Raw genomic sequence first — 16,532 nt, forward strand, 5'->3', positions numbered from 1 at the left:
GAGCCCCTCTGCCATGGAGCCAGGCTGGGAGAGCTGGGGGTGCTCACCTGGAGAAGGGAAGGATCCAGGGAATCCTTGGAGCCCCTTCCAGGACCCAAAGGGGCTCCAGGAGAGCTGGAGAGGGACTGGGGCCAAGGGCTGGAGGGGCAGGACACAGGGAATGGCTCTCACTGGAAAAAGGGAGATTGGGGTGGGATCTTGGGAAGGAATTCCAGTCTGGGAAGGTGTGGAGGGGCTGGGCTGGAATTCCCAGAGCAGCTGTGGCTGCTCCAAGGCCAGGCTGGTCCTGATCTAACCCAAAGGAGGAGTCTGGATGGGAGGGGGAAGCACCCATAGAACATTGGTAATGCTGGCTTGGCCGGCAGGTCCAGGACATCCACCCATCCCTAATCCAGCGGCCGAGGGTCGGAATCACAATCCCAGCCCAGGAAAGGTGTGGGACAGCTGGAAGTTCCTGGAAAGAGTGGGATCAGGAGCCTCCTGGCCATGCAGACACCACACAGTGACCATTCCATCACCACGGATAAATCCAGCCTGTGGAAACACTTCCGGAGCACCAATTGCTCTGTTCCTGCCTTTGCATCCCGGATGTTTTCCCGTGGTCCTGCTGGGAGCTTTCAGCATGAGGGGAACACCCAGGTTCTGGGAAGAGCACCCAGGTTTCCATGCCAGCATCCCAGGCAAAATTCCCTTTTCCTATCCTCAAACCTGGCTGGAAACGAGGGGAAGTTTTTCCCAGAACCACGACCCACACCGAGGCTTTTCCCAGCCTGTAGACGCACATTCCTGCTTTTCCTTGCTGTGGAAAACTGATCCTGGGGTCTGAATGGAAAGAGCAGTGAATTTCCAATTGCTGCCCTCTCCTGCCTTTCCAGAGGTATTCAATTCCAGCCCCAGCCAGGGAACAGCCCGCCCTTCCTCTCCCACTTCCAGGAATCCACCGTCATTCCATGAGCGTACCTTGCTTCCGATGCTCATCCTTGGACGGACGTGTCTTCCCAAGCTTCATGGCTGAAAAAACTCCTTTTCCAGCTCTGGGTGAAGAGAGGGAGAACAAGAATTCCCATTAATTCCTGTGTTTTAGTGTTTTCCAGGACACCAGTGGGAGGCAGGACAGATTTTTTCCAGAAGGAAAAGAGGAAATGTCAGCTGAAAACAGGAAATATTCCAGAGGCAGAGTCAGGAGAGCAGTGGGATTCACAGCCCTGGAATCTTGGATCCCATTTTTTTCTCTGGGAATGCCTCGGTTTGGGATAACTCTGTTTCCCCATGCGCAGAGTCCCTGCTGGGAGTCCTGGTTGTGTTCCCACTCCTCATCTCTCCCACCCAGTTCATGGAATTTCTCTCCGAGACACCGGAAAATGAAACGACTAAAAAATTAAACACCCTAAAATTCAGACACCCTAAAATTCAGACACCCCAAAATTCAGACACCCCAAAATTCACACCGAAAAATTCAGACACCCAAAAATTCAAACTCCCAAAAATTCAGACACCCAAGAATTCGGACACCCAAGAATTCAGACACCCCAAAATTCAAACTCCCAAAAATTCAGACACCCAAAAATTCAGACACCCAAAAATTCAGACACCCAAAAATTCAGACACCCAAAAATTCAAGTACTCCAAAATTCAAACACCCAAAAATTGAGCTACCTGAAATTCAAACACCACAAAATTCAGACACCCCAAAATTTAAACACCCCAAACTTCCCCACCCCATGAAAGGGGAATGTTTTTAATTGGAGATTAATTTAATTGAAGATTTAATTTTAATAAATTTTAATTTCTAATTCCCATCAGTGGGAGTGCAGGAAACTTTCCCAGTTTGCTGGAGATGTTCTTGGGGCAGCTTGGATGTAACGGGGCTCCAAACTGGACCTCAGCTCCAGTCAGGACCTCACCTCCAAACTGGGACCTCACCTCCAAACTGGGACCTCACCTCCAAACTGGGACCTCAGCTCCAAACTGGGACCTCAGCTCCAAACTGGGAACTCAGCTCCAACCAGGACCTCACCTCTCACCAGGACCTCACCTCCAACCAGGACCTCACCTCTCACCAAGACCTCACCTCCAACCAGGACCTCACCTCCAACCAGGACCTCACCTCCAACCAGGACCTCACCTCCAACCAGGACCTCACCTCCAACCAGGACCTCACCTCCAACCAGGACCTCACCTCCAGCCAGGACCTCACCTCCAGCCAGGACCTCACCTCTCACCAGGACCTCACCTCTCACCAGGACCTCACCTCTCACCAGGACCTCACCTCCAACCAGGACCTCACCTCCAACCAGGACCTCACCTCTCACCAGGACCTCACCTCCAACCAGGACCTCACCTCCAACCAGGACCTCACCTCCAGCCAGGACCTCACCTCTCACCAGGACCTCACCTCTCACCAGGACCTCACCTCCAGCCAGGACCTCACCTCCAGCCAGGACCTCACCTCTCACCAGGACCTCACCTCTCACCAGGACCTCACCTCTCACCAGGACCTCATGTCTCACCAGGACCTCACCTCTCACCAAGACCTCACCTCCATCTGGCTGCCAGGGGATCCAGGGGATCCAGAGCTCCTGGATTCTGCAGGACTGGGATGTGCTGCCCACAAGGAAACACCACGGAACCTGTGGGATTTCCCAGTCCCACCTCTGGGTCGGGCCAAAGGGTCAAGTTTTACCCTTGGGAATTTTTTCCCAAGGCCAAAGAAACCCTGGAATTGCAGCCATGGTGCATCCTGGTTGGAAATAACCCCTGGAATTCTGCAGAGAGAGCCGGAGCGGGCGGGGAGAAAATTAAGGAAAATAGGAAAATAACGTATCTGAGGGAAGGGAATCCAACTGGTATAAGATCCAGGAATTATTTAAACCTGGGACTAAAGCAACACTCCGGCCTCTGGGAGCTGTGATTTATTCCCAGGATGCTGCAGGATGATGCAGTTTTCCATGGAGAAAAGGTAGGGATGAGGATTCTGGATCTGTAATCCCACCAGGCAGCACCCGGGGGATGGGACCCTTGGGAGCTCTTCTCAAACTTATTTATTTAATGAGGAAATGTTGGAATCATGGCTCAGGCTCTGGAATTCTGCTCCCAGACCGCTCTCTGCCATGGAGATTCCTTCCAGCCACACCTCCCGGTTGGTTGGATTACATTCCTGTCTTTTCCACGAAATTCTTAGAAGTTGAGAGCAAAAAAATCCCTCCAGTCCCAGAGCTGCCGTTTGCTTGTGGATGCTCAGGGATAAAATCCCTGTCCTGGGAATTTCTGAGGCTCCATGGGAAGGAAAGCCAAAGTGAGGAGCAGCTGGAGATGGACTCAGCAGGGAAAACCCCGTCAGGGTCCTCTCCCAGCTGTCCATGGACACCCAGGATTCGGATCCCTCAGATCAGAAAACCTGGGATTAAGCACCTGATCCAATCCAGAATCCAGGAATGTGTGCTGAGACCCATCCCAACCCAGCCCCTTCCCGAGAGATCCGTGTGGGAGCCGGGATCACGCCTCTCATCCCTCCTGGAGCAGGGACGCAGGGAAGGAATTGGGATCCGCAGCTCCAGGTGCTCCTAAAGGACCTGGAGATGGGAAAAAGCCTCTGGAAAATCCACAGGGTGAGGTGGATGGGAGGGAAAAATCCAGAGGGCTCCAGGTGCCTCCATGGAACAGAATTCCAGCTGCTGCGTCCATGCCCATCCCGGCTTGGGAAGGGAATGGGAGGGAATAACGGAGTTTGGAGGGTGATGGAGGAAGGGAAAAAAACGGAAACAGAAAAGGGGGAAAGAAGGGAGAAAGAGGAAAAAAAAGGGAAAAAGAAGAGGGGGGGAAAAGGGGGGAAAGGGTTAAAACAAAAAAGGGAAAATAAAGAAAAATTGGGAAAAGCAACAAAAAAGAGAAAAGGAGGAAAAGGGGGAAATAAGGAAAAGAGTGGAAAAGGAAAAAAAGAGAAAAGGTAAAATGAGGAGAGAGAAAAGGAAAAAGAAAATGGAAAAATGGAGGGGAAATTGGGAAGAAAAGAAACTGGGGGAAAAAGGGGAGGGAACGGGGAGGGAAAAATGGAGAGGGGAAAAATGGAGATGGGAAAATAGGGATGGAGGAATGAGGGGGGAAAAATAGAAAAGGAAAAGGGAAAACCAGAAAAATTTAGGAAAAAACCCTAGGAGGAATAAGCAGGGGAAAAAAAGGAAAAAAAAGGGGGGAGGAGGGGTAATGTGGAGGGAAAATAAAATGTGAGGAGGGAAAGAAACCTGAGGGAAGAGCAAGGGGAAAATAGAAAACAAAAAAAAAAAAGGAAAAATGCCCAGAAAAATTTGGGAAAGAAACCCCAGGAGGAATCAGAAGGGAATTAAAAAAAATTGGGGAAAAAATAGAGGAAAGAAAAAATGTGGGCAAAGAGAACTGCTGGGATAAAAAAAAGTGCTGAGGATAAAGCGGGGAAAAAACTCCAAAGGAGAAAAAGGCACCAGGAAAAATAAGGGGAAGAGAAAAGGGAAAAAAAACCAACAGGAAAAATAAGGGGAGGAAAAAAAGAATAAGAGGAAAAAAAGAGACAAAGGAATAAATTCTGGAGCAGCAGATTTTGGTGGATTTTGGTGGATTTTGGCGGATTTTGGCAGCACTCAGCAGGTGCTGGGAAGAAGGGAAGGAGCAGGATGAGGATGAAGACGGAGCCATCCAAATGCTGGAGCAGCTTCCCAGTGGCTCATCCCGATTCCCAACCCCTTCCCAATCCCCACCCGTCCCTTTCCCAAGCCGGGTGAGCCCTGCCCAATCCCAAACGCCTCCCCCTTCCCATCCCGGCTTCTACCTTCACCCGGCCCTGCAGGAGAAGGTTCTGGAAGAGCTGAGGCGGGAATGGCAGAGCCTCTATGGTGGCACATCCATTCCAGCGCCGGAGGGGACGGAGCAGGGATCGGGGATCCCTCCGAGTTTCCTCCGTGGGCACAGTGGGGGTTTTGTGGGATCTTCCCGATCCCTCCGCTGCTCCCGCCACGCTCCCGACGGCGCCGGTGGGACGCCGGGGCTGGCGGAGAGCTGACACCATCTCCACATGAATATTCCATGAGGATCCGCGGAGCTGCGGAACCTGAGCTGCCGCCACCGCTCCAAGAGCCCTCCTAGGCCAGAACCCGTCCTTCTCCCGCTTTCCCGAAGAACCGGAGCTCCGGAGGAGCCACTGCCGCTCCATCGCTTCCCAGCTGGCTTCCAGCAAGTTTGGGGTGGAGGATGGAACATCCTGATACTGATCCCAAGTCGGGATGAATTCCCAACGAAGTTTAAATCCATCTTAGACACCAGGGACTCCACCCGGCCTCTGGAAGTGCTCTTCCCATGGATTTTCTGGGATTGAGCATGGATCATCTCCCGTTCCACAAACCCTGCTGCTGCTCCTCTTGGCTTTGTCCTTTAGGATTTCACCCGTGGGGATCTCCAGAATCCACAGGGATTCTGGATCCACTGCAGGGAGCTGGGAGCAGCCTCTCTCCTGGCCAGCTTCCAGATGAAGATCCCATTCCTGGTGAATTATCCATGGATAAAAGGATGCTTTAATCACTGCCTTTTACTGAGAGTTGGGAGCAGGGAACAGCATTCCCGTGGCTCGTTTCCTTGCAGGAATTCCACCTGTCAGGAGTTCTTCCAGGGGACAGATCCCTCTGCCGGGTTCATCCTACACCCACCACCCTTGGGAAGATCCTGACCCTCAATCCCTCTGTGCCTCTTCCCGGAGCTGGGAGATCTCTTCCCGTTTTTCCTGACTCTGCCCTCTCCCTGAGGACATTTCCCTCCTTCTCCGTCTCATCTCCGCCTCCTGCTTGATCCCGTTATTTGGGAGGGTCCATCCGTGGACAGACGTGCCGTGAATTGATCCTTAAACCACAAAACAAGGAACAGGAGCCGGGAGGGACCTCTGGGATGGTTCCCGGGGGTGATTCCAGGATCGTTCCCCGGAGCTGAGTTTAAATTTGAGCCAGAGGATCTGGCTCCCGGGGGAACAGCCCGGTCTGGTATCCATGAAAACAGCTGGGAATAAAAGGAAGGCGGAAGCTGAAGAAACCTGGCAGCCCAATGTGAGCACAGGAGCTGTTGGATCACGGAATCACAGAATTCCCAGTGGGAAGGGACCCACCGGGATGCCCAGGACACCCCAGCAATGCCACCCTGTCCCTGTCCAAGCGCTCCCGGAGCTCTGGTGGCCTTGGGAATGTCACCATTCCCTGGGAAGCTGTTCCAGTGCCCAGCTGGCTCTGGGGGAAGAACCTTTTCCTGATATCCAAAGAAAAGCTGGATCTAAGTCCTGTCTGCACCCAGACTTCTCCTGCCCTGCCCATGTCCAGGCCAGGAAACTCCCGCCGCCCAATCCGTATGGATCCAGGCTTTCCTCAGGAAGCCGTTCCCTTCAGGCACTGCCAGCCTCCAAAGAATTTGCTGGAAAAATATTCCTTGGGGTTTTTTTGGATAAATATTCCCCGAAGGCTCCAAAACCTGAGGCCACACATCCAAGAGAACCGAGTTTTCCCAGGGTGGACAGGTCTTGCTTTAGGGGAAGGGAGAGCACAGCAACCGGATCAGCTGGAAAATTGGGAATGGAGAGGAGGAGGAGCAGGGAGAGCAAACCAACGGGATCAGCTGGAAAAGTGGGAATGAAGAGGAGAAGGAGCAGGGAGAGCAAACCAACGGGATCAGCTGGAAAAGTGGGAATGGAGAGGAGGAGGAGCACGGAGAGCAAACCTACTTTTGCTCCTTGGTCTTCTCCTTGCCCTTACTGGAGTCGGTGGTGGAATATTGAGGGAATAAAAGGCAAACAAACGGAGGAATCAGGGAATCATGGAATGCTTTGGGTGGGAAAGGACCTTTAAAATCCCTAATCCCACCCCTGCCATGGGCAGGGACACCCCCCCACTATCCCAGGTTGCTCCAAACCCTGTCCAGCCTGGCCTTGGACACTTCCAGGGATCCAGGGGCAGCCACAGCTTCTCTGGGAATTCCATCCCAGCCCCTCCCCACCCTCCCAGGGAAGAATTCCTTCCCAAAATCCCATCCAAACCTCCTCTCTCTCAGCTTAAAATTGAGGTGGGAAACATCCCTGCGTGGCTTAGGAGAGCCCAGCTCCCAGCACTGGAGCTGGAAGCGAGGTACGTTCCCTGGACTCGTGTTTGGAGCTTTTAATGCAGCACCACTGTGCAGGACATGCAGCATTCCCGGATCCCATTCCCGGGTTTGGGAAAGCTCCTAGGCAGGAGGGGACAAAGCTTCTCCTTTCTGGGGAGGGGAATGGTTTTCCTTCTCCTAACGCAGGGATGCATCCGTGCCCCCCCTCCAGAGAGGCCCGTGCTGCAGGGAATGGGCTGGAGCTGGAATTCCTCATTCCTGCCCCGACTCCACAACCGATCCTTCCCTTTTCCCTTTGAGATCCTGCTCTGCTCCCTGGCTTCTGCTTTGCTTCTCTCCCATATTTCTCTCTGCAGGTCCTGCCTCCCTGTTTTCCTCCTCTGGGTCCTTCCTCCCTGTTTCCTCTTTTTCCTCCCCAGTTTTGTTCCCTGTTTTCCTCTCAGATCCTTCTCCTCTCTGTTTTCCTCCCTATTTCCCCCCCTGGATTCACCTCCCGATTTTTTCCTCTGTTTTCCACCCCTCTCCTGCTTTTCTCTTTTCCTTCTTGTTTTCCTCTGTGTTTTCTTCTGTGTTTTGCTCTGTGTTTTGCTCCCAGATCCTGTTTCCCCGTTTTCCTCCCTATTTTTCTCCCCGTTTTTCTCTCCGGTCCTTCTTCCCTATTTTCCTCCATATTTTCCTTACAGCTTTCTTCCCCGGTCCTGCTTCCTTGTTTTCCTCCCCATTTTCCCCCCAGGTCCTTCTTCCTTCTTTTCCTCCCTGTTTTCCTCCCTATTTTCCTCCCAGTTTTCCTCCCGGGTCCTGTTTCCCTGTTTTCCTCCCTATTTTCCTCCCAGTTTTCCTCCCGGGTCCTGTTTCCCTCTTTTCCTCCCTGTTTTCTTTCCCGGTCCTGTTTCTCCCCCACTTTCCCTCCCTCTCAGCCGCTAACCGCCCTCATTGTCCCACAGCAATTAGGGAGCAGAAAGCAATTAAGCGGCTCGGGAAGCAATTAAGGAGACTGGAGTTAATTACAGCGGCTCCTCCGCCTGGCTGGGGACAAGGGACTGATTCCAGAGCCTGAAATTCCAGCTCCTTGTGCCCGAGCTGCTGGAAAACCAGCCAGGAGAAAAAAAAAAAATCAAACACTGAAGTGTTGCTGGATGGGTTTGGGGAGAATTCCAGAGGAGCTCCAGCATAAAATGGGACACGGGTGGGGAACTGGGAAGAGCAGCAGGGATCAGCCTGCTCTGATCCAAGTATTCCTGCTTTCTCCCTGTCCCAACTCCTGCTGTGGGAGCAGAGCGGGAAAAATGATTCCCTGCCAGCTGAGATCCTCCCGGGAGCACCGAACCCCAGCTCGGCATTGGAAAAGCTGCCAGGAGAGGAATTCAATCATCCCACACCTTTTCCTGGAGCTCAGGGATCTGGTCCAGCTCCTGCTGGATGCGCTGGAGATGGATTGGAGATGGATTGGAGATGGATTGGCTGGGATTCAAGGCGGGATCCCTGTGGGATCACATCCCTCTGATCTCACTGGGTGGGATCCTTCCCTCCCACAGCCCGGCTGGAAATCTCCTTCTCTATCCAAACTGCCCTGAGGGCACAGAGGGGCTGGAATGTTCCCTGGAGTCAGGATGGGGTCCATCCTGGGCTGGGCAGAGGGTCTGGAATGTTCCAACTCTGGGATCCATCCCAGGGTGGGCAGAGGGTTGGGAATATCCCATCCCTGAGGATCAATCCTGGGGTGGGCAGAGGGTCTGGAATGTTCCAACCCTGGGATCAATCCCAGGGTGGGCAGAGGGTCTGGAATGTTCCATCCCTGGGATCCATCCCAGGGTGGGCAGAGGGTCTGGAATGTTCCATCCCTGAGGATCCATCCCTGGGTGGGCAGAGGGTCTGGAATGTTCCAACCCTGGGTGGTCAGAGGTTTGGGAATGTCCCACCCTTGTGATCCATCCTCGGGAGAGGGGCCAGGGAAGTGCAGATCCTGTGTCCTTCCCCTCTTCCAGGAGGGAGAACAGCCTGGATGAGGGATGCAGGAGCATGGCACATTCCAAGCGTGTCCCTCTTTTCCCTCTGTTTCCCTTCTCCTACTCCAAGTGTTTCCTGCATCTCCTTCCTCTCCCAGTTCCTGCATCCACCCCATTCCTGGCACTCGGATCCGGGTATCCGGGTGGGTGACTGCACTTCCTGAGGGATCCAGGACCCTTTTCCAAGGCCCTGGTGGAGCAGCCAGTGCCAAATCCCTCTTTCTCCCTCCTTTCCTTTTCCCTGGGCCCTTCCAGTCCAGCTCTCCCTGCCAAAGGTGACCACGGACAGCCCCAGCCCGGGCTCTGGGAGCCTGGAATGGGCACGGATGGAGAATTCCCATTTTATCCCACAAACAAACTGGCTTCGGAGCGCTTCCCTTGGGAAAATGGGCTCGCGGTCCTGCCCTGCTGCTGCTCCCAGGGGATTCTGCTGCCAGGGGCTGGAGCATGACCCCGGGAATCAGGGATCAGGGAATCGGGATACCTGAACGGCAACACCAGGTGCTTTTTCTCTTTCCCTTTGGCCCTGGCTCTGCAATCCAAAGGAACAATTCCATGAGTTGTGATCCAGGGATGGATTCTCATCCACCTTCTCCCGCCAAACTCATCCACATGCACGGAACAATCCAACCCAGCCAATCTGGGAGCGTCCCGGACAGAGAGCTCCCTGTACCAGGGCTTCCCAAGGATCCCAGGGAACTGGGAATGGAGGTAGGACAGCACTGGTGGGGCTGGAATGAGGGATGGATCCATGGAGGGATGGATTGGATGATGGATGGATGGATGATGAATGGATGATGGATGGATGATGGATGGATGGATGATGGATGGATGATGGATGGATGATGGGTGATGGATGATGGATGGATGATGGATGATGGATGGATGGATGGATGGATGATGGATTGATGGATGATGGATGGATGGATGGATGATGGATGAAGGATGGATGATGGATGGATGATGGATGGATGATGGATGGATGATGGATGGATGGATGATGGATGGATGATGGATGGATGATGGATGGATGATGGATGGATGGATGATGGATGATGGATGGATGATGGATGATGGATGGATGAATGATGGATGGATGATGGATGGATGATGGATGATGGATGGATGATGGATGATGGATGGATGATGGATGATGGATGGATGGATGATGGATGATGGATGGATGGATGATGGATGATGGATGATGGATGGATGATGGATGGATGATGGATGATGGATGGATGGATGATGGATGATGGATGGATGGATGATGGATGATGGATGGATGAATGATGGATGGATGATGGATGGATGATGGATGATGGATGGATGATGGATGATGGATGGATGATGGATGATGGATGGATGATGGATGGATGGATGATGGATGATGGATGGATGATGGATGGTTGGATGATGGATGGTTGGATGATGGATGGTTGGATGATGGACGGATGGATGATGGATGGATGGATGGATGATGGATGGATGATGGATGGATGATGGATGATGGATGGATGGATGATGGATGGATGATGGATGATGGATGGATGGATGATGGATGGATGGATGATGGATGGATGGATGATGGATGGATGATGGATGGATGATGGATGGATGGATGATGGATGGATGGATGATGGAAGGAAGGAAGGATGGATCCATGGATTGCTTGGAATACGGACAAACATGACTCTGGGAGCCCCTTCTGCAGTCCCTGACTGGAAGGAATTTTGTCCTTGCTGGGATTAGGAAGGACAGAGGGAATCCCAGGGATGGGTGATCCCAGAAAAGGCCCTTTCCCTTTCCCGGGATGCAAACCCCATGCAGCGACCGCTCCCGCCCATGCACACACCATTCCCAAATGGAAGCAGGGACACCACGTCCCATACCTGGGATCTTCCGGGTCTTCACTGTTGGGAGAAGACGGAGCCAGCAGGACGAAGGTGAGGAATTAATGAACATTCCCAACCGGACACAGCCGCCCCCAGCCCACGGGAGCGGGACAGGGGCAGGGACTGATCCTCAAATCCCAGGAATGCTCTGGGTGGGAGGGACCTTAAGGATCATCCCATTCCAATCCTGACACTTTCCACGATCCCAGGCTGCTCCAGCCTGGTCTTGGGCACTCCCAGGGATCCAGGGGCAGCTGCAGCTTCTCTGGGAATTCCATCCCAGCCCCTCCTCACCCTCCCAGCCAGGAATTCCTTCCCAAAATCCCATCTATCCCCACCCTCTGGCGGTGGGAAGCCTTTCCCTGTGTCCTGGCACCACAATTCCCGGTATCCCGGTGCAGAGGGAGCACAGGATGCGGCTGATCCATATCCCAAATCCTGGCTTTGTGCCGGGACCAGCAGCTCTTTGTGGGATGGGCTGCAATGGGAGAAATTCCCCAAAACTGGGATTCCCCCAAAATCCCAGATCACTCCCCACCTCCCGAAATCTGGGCTCCCTCCCACCAGGACATTTTGGTACCTTGCCACTGCCTTGTATCCATCGTTAAACTTAATCCTGGATGAGGCACCGGAGAGAAGGAGAGAAAAAAATTCCAATCAAATCCCGGTGTCAGAATTCCTGTGGGAGCAGGGACACCCCTTCCCAGGAGGATGGGGCCGTGTCCAAGCTCTGGCTGCTCCAGGGAGGGAATTCCAGCTGTGATTCCAGCCCAGGGCGTTCCACTCCCCCTATTCCCCGGAAAATCCCGGCTGGAGGCCGGATCTGCGCTTCCGGCGTGAGAAAGAGGAGCTGTCTTCAGCACTTCCAACATTATCCATTGCTCCTGCTCCATCTGGGAGAGCTCCTCCACCAGGACATTCCCGGAATCCAGGAAAAATCTCCAGGTTTTGGAAGCTCTGCCCTGGGACTCAGAGCAGAACCTGCTCCATTGGTTTGAACCTTTCCCTGATTTTCAGGATCCTCGGGATGCATTTTTTTCCCCAAGGAATTTAATGGCAAGTTAAATGATCAACGTAAATTTAATTAAACTTAATGGAGGGGTTGGGAAAAAAAGATGGAAAACCTTGACTGGGGCTCCCCAGAATGGAAAAGATCCCAAATTTCCCATTCATCCTAGTGGTGGCACTGTGACATCCCAAAGATCCGTGCCCAAACGCCACACGGATTTGGGAATTTTGGCCCCTTCTAATCTATTTGGACACGGACAAATTTCCCACTATCCCAAATCCCAACCATTCCCAGCGCTGATCCACGTCCCCAAGCGCCACTTCCACACGGGAATGGGAAGGTCCTGGGCAGCCTGTGGGGGTTTTCATCCCAAGTTCTCCCATGCCTGGCACAGATCCCAACTTTGGAGCAGGTGCCAGAGGGATAATTAGCGACAGACGGTCGGACAAGGCTCGGATCCGCCGGGACACGGAAGAAAAGCTTCCATCAATAATTCACCGGGAGCTGATTCCTTTCAACTCCGAGCTCTGTCCCGGCCATGAATATTTCAGGGATGGCCCCTATCAGATGGTGCTTCCCGGGATCTCAGGTTCCGGGGGGTTGGGAGCTGGGCTCAGCCAGGTTTTGGCAATTCCTCAGCTGCCTCTGGAAGTTCCCATCCCTCTTGACTTTTCCTGGGAATCCAAGGGCGAGTCTGCATCGGGGAATAAATCGTGGGATTGTAGAATCCCGGAATGGTTCGGGTGGGAAAGGGCTTTAAAAAAGCTCATCCCGTCCCATGGGCAGGGACACCTCCTGCTATCCCAGGGGCTCCAGCCTGGCCTTGGACATTCCCAGGGATCCAAGAGCAGCCACAGCTTCCCTGGGAATTCCATCCCAGCCACTCTCCACCCTCACAGGGAAGAATTCCTTCCCAATATCCAATTTTTCCTGTTCTTTTCTGTTCCGCTCCTCGGAGCACCAGTCCAGCTTTTTGAAGGATCCTGTTCCATTTCCAATGTCCTCCCATCTCCTGGGATTTTCTTTCTATCCAGGTTGGATTTTTTTAACTCTTTATTTCCCTGTTCTGGATCCCTTCCCGTGATTTTTTTTCATGGATGAGTTTGGTTAAAGCTCCCAATGGATCAAGGAGCCGAAGCCATTCCAGAGACCTGGCACATGGGAAGCTCCCTCCTCCCATTCCTGGCTCCTTCATCCCTGGATTCTGTGTGGGATGAGCAGATTCCAAACTTGGGATCCCCCAGGGAAGCACAAAAATTAAATCTAACGGATTGATGGGTATTCCTGGATTTAAGGAATTTTCTTTGGGAAGCGGGACTTTGGAGGTGGATCAGCCCTGGAGGTGGGGGGATCTGCTGTGGGAATTTACCTGGAATGCTGATCTTCTTCTGCTTCATCTCCAAGGCTTGGGAATTTACAGGGAGAGAGGAAAAATTCCGGCTGTGATGTGAGGAAAAAGGACTCTTCCATTGCTTTATAATCCAGGAAAAACTTGGGAACACTCTGGCACAGCAAAGCACTCCATGCATGGCTGGAATCCCAGGATCCCCTCACGCCACTTCCCACTTTGTCCAAAGGATCCAGGTTTGTCCCAGACTGGATTTTGGGGGATATTTGGCCAAAATTCCACCTTTTCCAAGCGGTTCCCTCCTGCCTGATCTCCTTTCCCTGCTCCTTCCTTTCCTTTGGGATGGATTTGCTCAGATCCTGAAGGAAAAGTGGGAATGGGCGGGTGCTGTATCCTATGCCAGGATTCCTGGAAGGAGGAAAGGGGAATTCCCAGCCTTTGGAAACCCTTGGAAATCTCTGCACTCATCCCGGTGGTGGAAAGCCCTTCCCATCCCTTGGAAAGCTGCAGGATTCCTTCCTGGGGGGTGCTGCCAACAGGGAAATTCCCCAGTTTTGGGAAATTCCCAAGCAGAGGTGTCCACCATGGATCTGCGGGCACGGGAGGGTCACACATTCCCAGAGACATCCTGGGAAAGAGGGAACGCAGGTGCAAAATTCCCTGTGTCAGAGCAAGGGATCGGCCTGGATCCAGCAGCGGCACAGGAAAAGATGGATCTGCTTCCCCTGGAATCGGCACAATTCCCGAAGTCCTTGATGTGGATGCTCTGCTCCATGGGAATGAGACAGGGATGTCCTGGATCTGCCGGAGAGGGATCTTCCTCTGCTTCCAGAGCTGCCAAAATCTGGGATCTCCAGCCTTTACCCTCTCCGGGTTCTGTGCCCAAATTCCCGGGAATTCTCCGGGTGGAAAAGGGGCTCCGAGCTGGGTGGGAGGAATTCAGGACACGGAAGGGAATGCCTGGGATCGTGGGATTAGTCATCGGAAATTCAACCAAGTCTCTGCATCCAGGAACAGGTTTCGGATAAGGGATGGAATACCGGGATAGACGGGAAAGGTTTGAAACAACAAAATGCTGGATTAAATGGGATTTTGGGAAGGATTTCCTGTCTGGGAGGGGATGGGATGGAATTCCCAGAGCAGCTGGGGCTGTCCCTGGATCCCTGGGAGTGTCCCAGGCCAGGCTGGACATTGGGGCTGGAGCAGCCTGGGACAGTGGGAGGTGTCAGGATTGGAAAGGAACGGGATTTAAGGTCCCTTCCATGCTTTAAACATTGAATATTCCATGAATATTCCATGAATATTCCACGGTTTCGCAATTCCCGGTCTCCAGGGCTGTGCGCTGGCCTGGCCCGTGATCCCTGAGGCTGCTCCTGGGAATTCCGTGCCTTGCTTATCCCACTTTTCCTTGTGTATCCCACAAACCTTCCATCCGTTCGGAAAACCAGGAATCCAGAGGGATCCCTGGGCCGGAGGAAGGACGTGCCGGGACACGCTCGGGTGCTCCGCAGGGAATGGGATTGGGAATGAGGATGAGGAAGGCCGAGATGGGCACCCTCCCCATCCCTCTCAACTTCCCATCGGAAGTCTGGAAACACCGAAATTCCTATTTTTGTTCTTCCAATCCGGATTTTTCCCAGATCGGGAATGTATGGAGAAGGAAAGGCCTTCCAAAGAGCTGTGACATTTTTGTTCCCAAGGGAATTTTAACCAAATTCCTTGGATTCCAAGGGATGGTTCACATCCAAGCGCCTTTGGACCCTTTCCAAAAATGGGAATATGGAACCCCTGACCTTCCTTTTCTTTTATTCCCACTTTTTTTTTTTTCCTTTGGATTCCTGGCAAATTCCAGCACGTGTCCCAGGCCAGGCATTCCTTGGAGCAAAATCCTTCAGGAATTCTCAGTGAAAACAGGGATGAAACCCCCACTGATGCCCCCAGAGGTGCTGAGAGCTGGGAATTGTTTGGGATGGGGGATAAACCTTTCCCATCCCGGGGAATTCCCGGTATTCCCTGCGTCATCCCCTTCCTGCTGCTCAAATGGATGCCCCTATTCCTGTTATCCCTAAAAACCTCATTCAAACGGCTTTGCCTTGGGAATCTCCCTCTCCCAGCTTTTGTCTCCACATCCTCCCTCATCCCTGACTTCCCGGGAAAAGGGCTGGGGGAATTCCTGCCCTTCCCAGCCAGGATTGATCCAGGCTGAGCGGGAATCCTGGGATGGACGATCCAGGCCCAGGTCTGGGCTCTGCCCTGGTATCCGACAGAATCCATGGCCCAGACAGGGAAAAGGCGGGATTGGGATGGGATTGGGATAATGGGATTGGGATAATGGGATTGGGATAATGGGATGGGATTGGGATAATGGGATTGGGATAATGGGATTGGGATAATGGGATTGGGATAATGGGATTGGGATAACGGGATGGGATAATGGGATGGGTTTGGGATGGGATTGGGATAATGGGATTGGGATAATGGGATTGGGATAATGGGATTGGGATAATGGGATGGGATAATGGGATTGGGATAATGGGATTGGGATAATGGGATTGGGATAATGGGATTGGGATAATGGGATGGGATTGGGATAATGGGATTGGGATAATGGGATTGGGATAATGGGATTGGGATAATGGGATGGGATAATGGGATGGGATAATGGGACGGGATTGGGATGGGATAAGGGGATGGGATTGGGACATGATTGAGATGGGATTGGGATGGGATTGGGATGAGACTGGACGGGATGAGATTGGGATGGGATTGGGATGGGACAGGATATTTTCCATTGGAAGGGACCTGCAGGGATCACCTGGTTCAACTCTGCCATATCCAAGGCAGAGCCGGTGTTAAACCCTGTTTTTATGAGCCCCTTTGTGATTCCTTCCTGGAATCCCTTACCCCACAGGAATTCAGGGGCTTTTACCAAAATGCTTCTTCCTGTGGCTGAGCTCCTCTTGGGATGATCCTTGGGATTCTGCCTGAAATTCCCTTTCTCCGGCTCCTTCCCAAACTCCTTTTGTCACTCCAAGAAAAGCCACAGCAAACAAACTTCCATGCACACACAGGGAGCTCATTCCCATGGGAATGGTTGATCCCGGGATCCGGGGGCAGGACATGGAGACAGGAGGGCACCTCAAAGTTGTCCCAGCCGGGATCCCGATCTC

The 16,532-nt window shown here is 52.8% G+C and overlaps 1 protein-coding gene across 5 annotated transcripts in view; it reads right to left on the minus strand.

Moving 5' to 3' along the window:
• The window catches only part of OTOF (otoferlin), an 82,982-nt gene that overhangs the window by 41,460 nt on the left and 24,990 nt on the right, over positions 1 to 16,532 (minus strand). For 3 of the 5 annotated variants that reach the window (XM_005533022.2, XM_088053016.1, XM_005533021.2), the window contains exon 6: positions 961 to 1,034. In XM_005533022.2, the coding sequence (XP_005533079.2) occupies positions 961 to 1,034 (74 nt within the window). Of the gene's footprint in view, positions 1 to 960; positions 1,035 to 6,727; positions 6,764 to 9,594; positions 9,637 to 11,002; positions 11,024 to 11,585; positions 11,622 to 13,383; positions 13,420 to 16,532 lie in introns of all 5 variants that reach the window. The other 2 variants (XM_088053017.1, XM_005533023.2) reach the window with 2 other exon arrangements.

This window comes from Pseudopodoces humilis, chromosome 3 (genome assembly GCF_049639895.1).
Source record: "Pseudopodoces humilis isolate 2021_Gansu_Grassland_sample_001 chromosome 3, ASM4963989v1, whole genome shotgun sequence".
In the NCBI taxonomy this organism is placed as follows: Eukaryota; Metazoa; Chordata; class Aves; order Passeriformes; family Paridae; genus Pseudopodoces; species Pseudopodoces humilis.